This window comes from Crocodylus porosus, unplaced genomic scaffold (assembly GCF_001723895.1).
Source record: "Crocodylus porosus isolate Cpor-Errol unplaced genomic scaffold, CroPor_comp1, whole genome shotgun sequence".
NCBI classification, from domain to species: domain Eukaryota; kingdom Metazoa; phylum Chordata; order Crocodylia; family Crocodylidae; genus Crocodylus; species Crocodylus porosus.
Genome location: NW_017728886.1, coordinates 264,660,521 through 264,667,611, shown reverse-complemented (window position 1 = coordinate 264,667,611; position 7,091 = coordinate 264,660,521). Strand labels below are relative to the sequence as shown.

The following is a 7,091-nucleotide window of genomic DNA, read 5'->3' as shown; positions in this document are numbered from 1 at the left end:
GCCGCTCCTGGGGCACAGGGAGTTGGGCTCCGTGCTCTGCTCCAGCCGCAGGAGCTGCCGTCCCCCCACAGGTGGCAGCCGGGGCTTGAGCACTGCTGGGGGCAGGGGGTTGTGGACCTGGGTCCCTGGCCCTGTAGCCCTGGCAGCTGGGGGTCCCCTCCAGCAGGGCTGGGGCGTTGTGGGTGGGGAGTGAGGAGTACTGGCATATCAGGGTTGCTCAGAGCTACAAAGCAGTTGATGGGGACAGCCGCGGCAGGACTCATGTCCTGGTGAGCAAAGGGGGCAGGGGAAGTGCTGATTTTCCATGAGAGAAAACCCCACGTCAAATGCTAGAATTTATAGGCATGTAGAATTTATTTTATTATAGTGTCTGAGGCACTGGGAGGCTTCCAAATTGCTTTAAAATTGTAAATATATCTGTAAAACATTGTGTTCAACCAAGCCCCGTGTATATGTGTGTGTGTGTGCATATATATATGTGTACAATATATATATATGTATGTATGTGTATATATATATGTATATGTGTGTGTGTGTGTATATATATAGTGGCATTTAATTCAAATCATGGGAAAATATGTATTTTGTTTTTTTAAATCAGAAGAATTGTGTTTCTTCCCATTAACATCAGGGAACATGTGCTTTTTAAATGGAGAAAACCAAGATCCCTGTTCATCGCCTGGGAAAAGGGGCTGCCTACCTGGAGCTGAAATTTGAGACCTCATAGAAGGGTTACCCAGGTTCATCCAGCTCCCTGATTCTTACCCTCATGGCCCTCAACCATGTGGGCATTGTGACACTCCTGGGTACAATCCTGAGTAGAAGTAGATCAAAAGTGACACCAAAGCTCTAGGACTCTGGGTGAAAGCTATCCATGTCAGCAGTGTTTCCTCAAAACCCCCAGCTCCCCGTGAAGGCCCAGGGGGGATAGATGAAGGCATGCGTGTCCCCTCAAGGGACTTGGGTTCCTTGACCATGAGGTGGTGGCTGGCAAAGGAGAAATAACGAGACGGGTCTCTTTGATGAAGAAAACGAAGAATATCTTGGGACGTGAGTTTGCTAACCTAGTGAAGAGAACTTTACGCTGTTTTTAAGGAGTGGCTAGTGACAAAAACTGACAGGTAAATAATTCAGATAACTAGTACCCTAGTCACAGAGCTGGAAGCTGGAGGTGGAGGAACTAGGAAACTGTAACTGAGCTGTAAGACAAGAATGAGTGCGAAGGGGAAAACTGGTGAGCACGGGACACCTGATAGACAAGTACCGGGTGTGAGGAACAACCCAGGTTTTGAGAGGTGCATTTACATCACTTGCTAACAGCTGAGATAAAAATAGGAAGGACAAGTCTTAGCGCACAACCAAAGCTCCGGCAAAGTCAGAATTAGAGAGAGTCCTGGGGGTCTAGAAGCCTGACTTGGAAGGATCAAGAGGGGAAGAGCAGAAGATTTTCGTGACCTTTATTAAAACTATGAAGTTCTGAGCTCAGTCCCGCAGCCGGATGTGCACCTTACCATTTGATGTCGTGTGGGCACAGTCCAGGACCCTGTCGGGGAGGGGGAGTTTCCAAAGGGAGCTGGGACTGCCTCTTTATCCCATGCTTTCCTTCTGCTTTCAATAATAGCAGCTGCTTCTACCATAGCTTGACTTGGGTGATCTTAGTCATTTCAGCTGGGCAGTTGCATGAACTTCCCTATATTTCCTTACCTCAAGACTGCTATACAAAACCACTTCTGGCCAGTTTAGACAGGCATCCTGCTCAGTCCCATGGTTTTTGGAAATCCCCTGCTTAGGCATCTGACTCTTCCCCACGTATTGTTCAGTAACCCTGCACCTCTAATGGAAAACAAAGTTTTCACTGGGCGACAGAAGCTGAGTCCTGCACTATTGGGTAAACAAAGATGTCAAAACATACGCCCCCCCCCACCCCCCGCATGGCCGGATCTGGCCTCTATCCTGCTGCATCCAGCCCATTGGGTTACCAGCCAGCCACCATAAGTTGTGGGCTGTGGCCTGCCACAGAAGCCAAGGCCCATGGGCACCAGTGGACAGAGGGGTGGGTAATAGAAAAGCCAGTAAAGGCTGACTGCCCCGGTCACCCGCTAGCTGCTTTGATCATCACCACCACTAGTCTCAGCCCCTTGGCCGCTAGCCCCGCTGCCACACACCCCAGGCCAGACCCACACCTGTTGCCACTGCTTGCTCCCTGCTGGAGTCACCTCTGCCAACCCACCATGAACTGGCAGCAACAACTCCAGCATACTGCATGGTGTATAAGTCAAGGTTTGAAGCCCAATTTTTAACTCTTAAAATTCAACCTTGACCTATACACTGCACCACCATCGCTTGTGAGCAGTGCTGGACTTGGTGTTCAACTGGCACAGCCCAGGCAGCACCACGTGCAGGGGATAGGGCTGCACTAGCCAAGTACTGAGCCTGTCCCCTGCGAGCAGTGCTGCGCTCGGTGCTTGGCTGGTGTGGCCCCCTCCCCTGCAAGCAGCACTGCCAAGCTCAGTGCCACTCACAGGGATGGGGTTGCACCACTTGTGCCAAGCCTGGCCTGGTCTGCTGAGTGGCACTGCCGAGCCCAGCAACACTCACAGGGGATGGGGCTGGGCTCCATGCTTTGCTTGGCTCACGTGGCCTAGGTAGCACCACTTGCAGGGGATGGAGCTGCACCAGCTGAGCATCACACCCAGCCCCATCTTCTGGAAATGGTGCTGGGCCCAGTGCTTGGCAGTGCTGCTCACAGCAGACTTGGCACTCGGTTGGTGCAGCCCCATCCCCTTAAAGTGCCACTGGCAGGGGATGGAGTTGTGCCAGCCAAGCGCCAAGCCCAGCCTTATCCCCTTCGAGCAGAGCTGCAGCACATGTTCACCCCCCCAGGTGTCCAGCCTGCAGTGAGGGCATGCAGGGGACAATATAAGTTAACCCCATTTTTTGGATCCAAAAAGTTAGAAATTTCATAGATCTGGTGTCTAAGTCTACCTAACTTCTCAGATCAGAAAAATGGCCACATCAACCTATACACATGAAATACGGTAACTTAATTTACCACTTCTCTGGTAAACTTCTTACCCAGAAAGAGGGCAGATGAGAGACTGCAACATTGCTTTACAGGGGCCTGGCCAGTGTTTATACAGGCAAGTTTCCCCTGAAACATACTGAAGCTGACCCACAACAAAGAATGTAAACTGTTTGGAAGATCAGTGTGAATTTCTAGTATCCCCGCTCCCACTTGTTCATTACTTTGTACTCATGGCCAGTCTTTTTCTTTTCTCCAACAGGATCCACATTCATTAAGTTTCCCCATCAGCAAGTTTGGGCCAATTATGTTAATTGTGCACAAAAGATAAACTGGAAAGCCTATAGATAAGAAAGCTGTCAGGACAGCTCTATATTAAATTCCACGTTTTATAAAACATTTATTTAAAAAATTGTGTACAAAATTTTCTACACAGGGCTGTTTCCAATTTCATCATAACAAAAATATTCCAACTCTACCACTCACATGGTAAAAGGACTACTTATTTTCTTCCCGTACAACCACCTCTTAACTTCACACAATATGCGTGCTGGTTAAATACCATAAACAGTATGCTGCAAAAGTAGAGACCTTGCTGAGGAAAACACAGGTTCTAGATACACATATTTACACCACCTGCTAACACTTGTACTTCTTCATCACCACTACAGCCACAGACCCACACCACTAACTGGAACTAGCCTAGCCCTGCATCTACTTTTCTTCTAGATGAAGGAAGTGATTTGGATGGCGTTGCAGAAGTCATGCTGGTTTTCAAGGGCTTGATCCATGGGTCGGTTCTAGACCCATATAGGAGAACTGGGATAGAGGTCTGAACCAGTTATCTGCTTCCTGGCTGGGAGAGGGCAAGTACTGTTGATAGAGTATATACAACCTCTTCAAGTTGATTACCAACAGCAGCAGCTGTAAGAGGGGATCCTTTTAACCACCTAGACAGAATGTGAGAGACCTTTGGCCTGGACGATGAGGGCTGCCCACAAGAAATGTGGTAATGATTGTCTAAGTTACTTTAAAAAGAATGAGCTAGTTCTGTCTCCAGATCTGCAGGAACTCTTCCCCTCTCTTGTGTGTATCTGGGGGTAATTCTGTCCTTCAGGCTGTGAGTGTGTCATTGGATAAAGCTTCTTAAAACAAAGATAGAAAACAGGTGACTTCACATATAAATAAATCCAGCAGTTGGATTCTCAGTCACAAAAAAATAACATCTTTTATACAACAGGAGAAAGACCAAATACGAAGCCAGTCTGATAAACCCTTAAGATTCAGCGTCTTCATCTTCACTCTCATCTTCCTCTTCTTCCTTCTCCTCCTCCTCCTCCTTCACCCCTCCATCTCTCTTCTCTTTTTCAAGCATTTTCAGGTATTTGCTAGCGAGGATCTTCTTTGGCAAGATATCTGAAAGGCAGAATTGCTGATTTTGTGCTCAGTTAGAACAGTTATATTTAGGACAAGTATTACTGTGGCATTTAAAGTTGCTAATTACTAGCTGCACGGCTCACAGTACGCAACTTTTTAATCTAGGGAACAAGATGAGTTATTTCAATCTATAATAATCATACTTGGAAAAGGAACAATGGCTAACGTAATATTAGAGAGTTTCAATCTGATTAAGGCTCGAATACTAGAATTTGTCGTCTTTTGAGACAGATTCTTAATTACAGAGGTTTAAATTCTGAAATCTGTTATGCTGCTTTTAGCTGGTTGCAGTTGGTGTGGACACTGCCACACACTGGTCAGCAGTTACTTGCACCGTACAAGGCTGGACATGAGATTTACCTGCTCTAGGTATACCCTTGCAAGCAATTCCTCTATACTCCATTTAGGGATCCGTCCAGGGCACCATTAGAGCAGGGGTGTCAAACACGCAGCCTGTGGAACCATTTCATGTAGCCTGCTGGTAGCCTGGCGGACTCCTGGAAGTTGGGGCACATGGCCTGTCACACAATCTGAGGTCCGTGGACCCCAGTGGACATGGCCAGCAGCAGCAGCCCCCCAGGTCTGTGCTGCTGCCTGCATGGAGCCCACCACCACCACCCAGCCCTGGACTCGCATTGCTGCTTGCATGCGACCCTACCACAGTTGCTGCTGGCCCCACAGATCTGGCCTGGGAGGAGACCCTGCAGTCCAGATCTGGCCCAGGGTAAGTCTGAACACTCGTCTCTTACAGCTGATGACCTCAAGAGATGGGAAAGTGGACTGCCTGCTAAGGAAATACTGCTAAGAAGGTGTCTAGAATGAGACCAACATCCTAGCCAAACCTTTTGAACAAGCAGGGCTAACTGTGAAGTGCCCAAGTCTGAGAGCAACCTGTGAATGTTTGTGCTTCTGTCCCCAGCTCAGATGCATTTGTGCACTGAACACTCATCCACTCATAGCTCTGAGCTGATACATTTCCTAAAAGCCTCCCCCACTGCCGCCTGGCTCTTTTGTAAGCGGATTTATAGGTGTGCGGCCTGGCGGGTAAAGCAGACGACATAGCCCAGCCTCCGCATTCGGACAGCAGCAACGGACGCACCGTGCTGCTGGCGAACGTTGTGACGAGATCAAGGCGCTCCGCGGCGCGGACTGTGCCCAGACACCGGCCCAGCGCATCCCGCGACTTTGTACTGCGGCGCAGGCGGCCCCCTTCACGCAACGTCTGCCGACGCCACGGGGCAGCAGTGACGTCCCGCCCGTGCTCCGGACCTTTGCTTTGCCCCCCGCCCCGCGGGAGCGGACGCGCCGACACGCACCTGCGAGGAACTGGAAGGTTTCGCACTCTTCCGCCGTGTGCGACAGGTCGCTGTAGGTCAGGGCTCTCTTCTCCTTGCCTCGCCCGTGCTTGTACGAGTACGAGGCCAAATACTGGACAAACAGCTCCTGCAAACGACAGGAAGAGACGTCAAGAGCCGCCTTCCCACGCTCGCCTGGTGCCGGCCCCGCTTCACGCCGCACTGGACACTTGCCTCCCCCCACGCACCCCCCTGTGCCTCCCCTCCCCCATGCACTCCCCCCACCATGCAGCGGCCGGGCCGAGGGCGGTACCGTGGCGCGGGCGGTGAGGAATAGGGCGTCCTGGTTGATGCTGGAGACCTCGGGGGAGCTCTTCATGATGACGCGGATGCGGGACAAGGGCAGCGACACCAGCCGGTTCTCGCCGCCGCTCGGCCGCGCCGCCATCTTGCCCCGCACCGCGGGGCCGCCGGGAGCTGTAGTGCTGCGCCGCCGTGGGGTGGGGAGGGGGACTACAAGTCCCAGCATGCACCGCTCGCCGGACCACAACCACCACCTTCTCCTTCTCCTCCTCCTCCTCCTCCCCCCCGCGCAGCAGAAGACCTGCAAGTCCCAAGATACACCGGGGCGCGCAGGAAACCCCGCCCTCCTGCCCGTGGAGGGGTTTGGGCCCGGTTGGGCTCCAGCATCCGGGTCCCGGACGAGTCTCGAGAGCGGAGCGGGGAGCGCTGAGACGACCCGTCTCCCCTGGGGCCATTCTTCGGTGTTCTCCACTCCCCGACCCTCGCAACCCACCTGCTACACAATCCAATGAAACCTGGGTCCAAACCAGCTGTGGAGTTGTTACACATGTTCAAGCACTAACTTGATATAGCTGCTCGGCTCCCTTTCTGGCTGGGTAGCCATTCTTCTCTTGCCATCATTACTTTGCATGTGTGGCTGGTCTGAACTGATCACAGGTAGCCGTGTGCTCCTTACTTGGCACTCCTGGCCAGTCTGACTTTGCAGGGGCCTGCGCTTCAAGCTAAACTGTTTCTGGGATCAGACTCTCTGTAGGAGGGATGTGGTCACACACCCAGCACGGAGCAATGCAGGGGTCTCGGGTCTCCAACACAGTTCTGAGCCTGCTGAAATCAAGTGGGGTTTTGCCATTTATTTTGCTAGAGCCAGGATTTAATCCATAATCTCTAAGCACCGATAAACATGCATGCTGATGTGCTGCCAGAAAATTATGGTCCATGATCATGTGTTGGTTGGAGCAGCTGGGGCTCTGCAGGGTTTAATGATGAATACTTTGCATTTCTAGAGCACCTTTATTCTGAGGTTGGGCAGACAG

At 51.4% G+C, this 7,091-nt stretch overlaps 1 protein-coding gene across 1 annotated transcript; it reads right to left on the bottom strand.

Moving 5' to 3' along the window:
• Positions 1 to 3,397: 3,397 nt before the first annotated feature.
• Positions 3,398 to 6,233, bottom strand: CHRAC1 (chromatin accessibility complex 1). Its single transcript, XM_019553161.1, has 3 exons — positions 6,068 to 6,233; positions 5,776 to 5,902; positions 3,398 to 4,438 (listed from the first exon to the last, which is right to left on the bottom strand). Exons 1-3 carry the CDS (start codon positions 6,200 to 6,202, stop codon positions 4,299 to 4,301), a joined length of 402 nt encoding a protein of 133 aa, XP_019408706.1. The 5' UTR covers positions 6,203 to 6,233; the 3' UTR covers positions 3,398 to 4,298.
• Between the last annotated feature and the right edge of the window lie 858 nt (positions 6,234 to 7,091).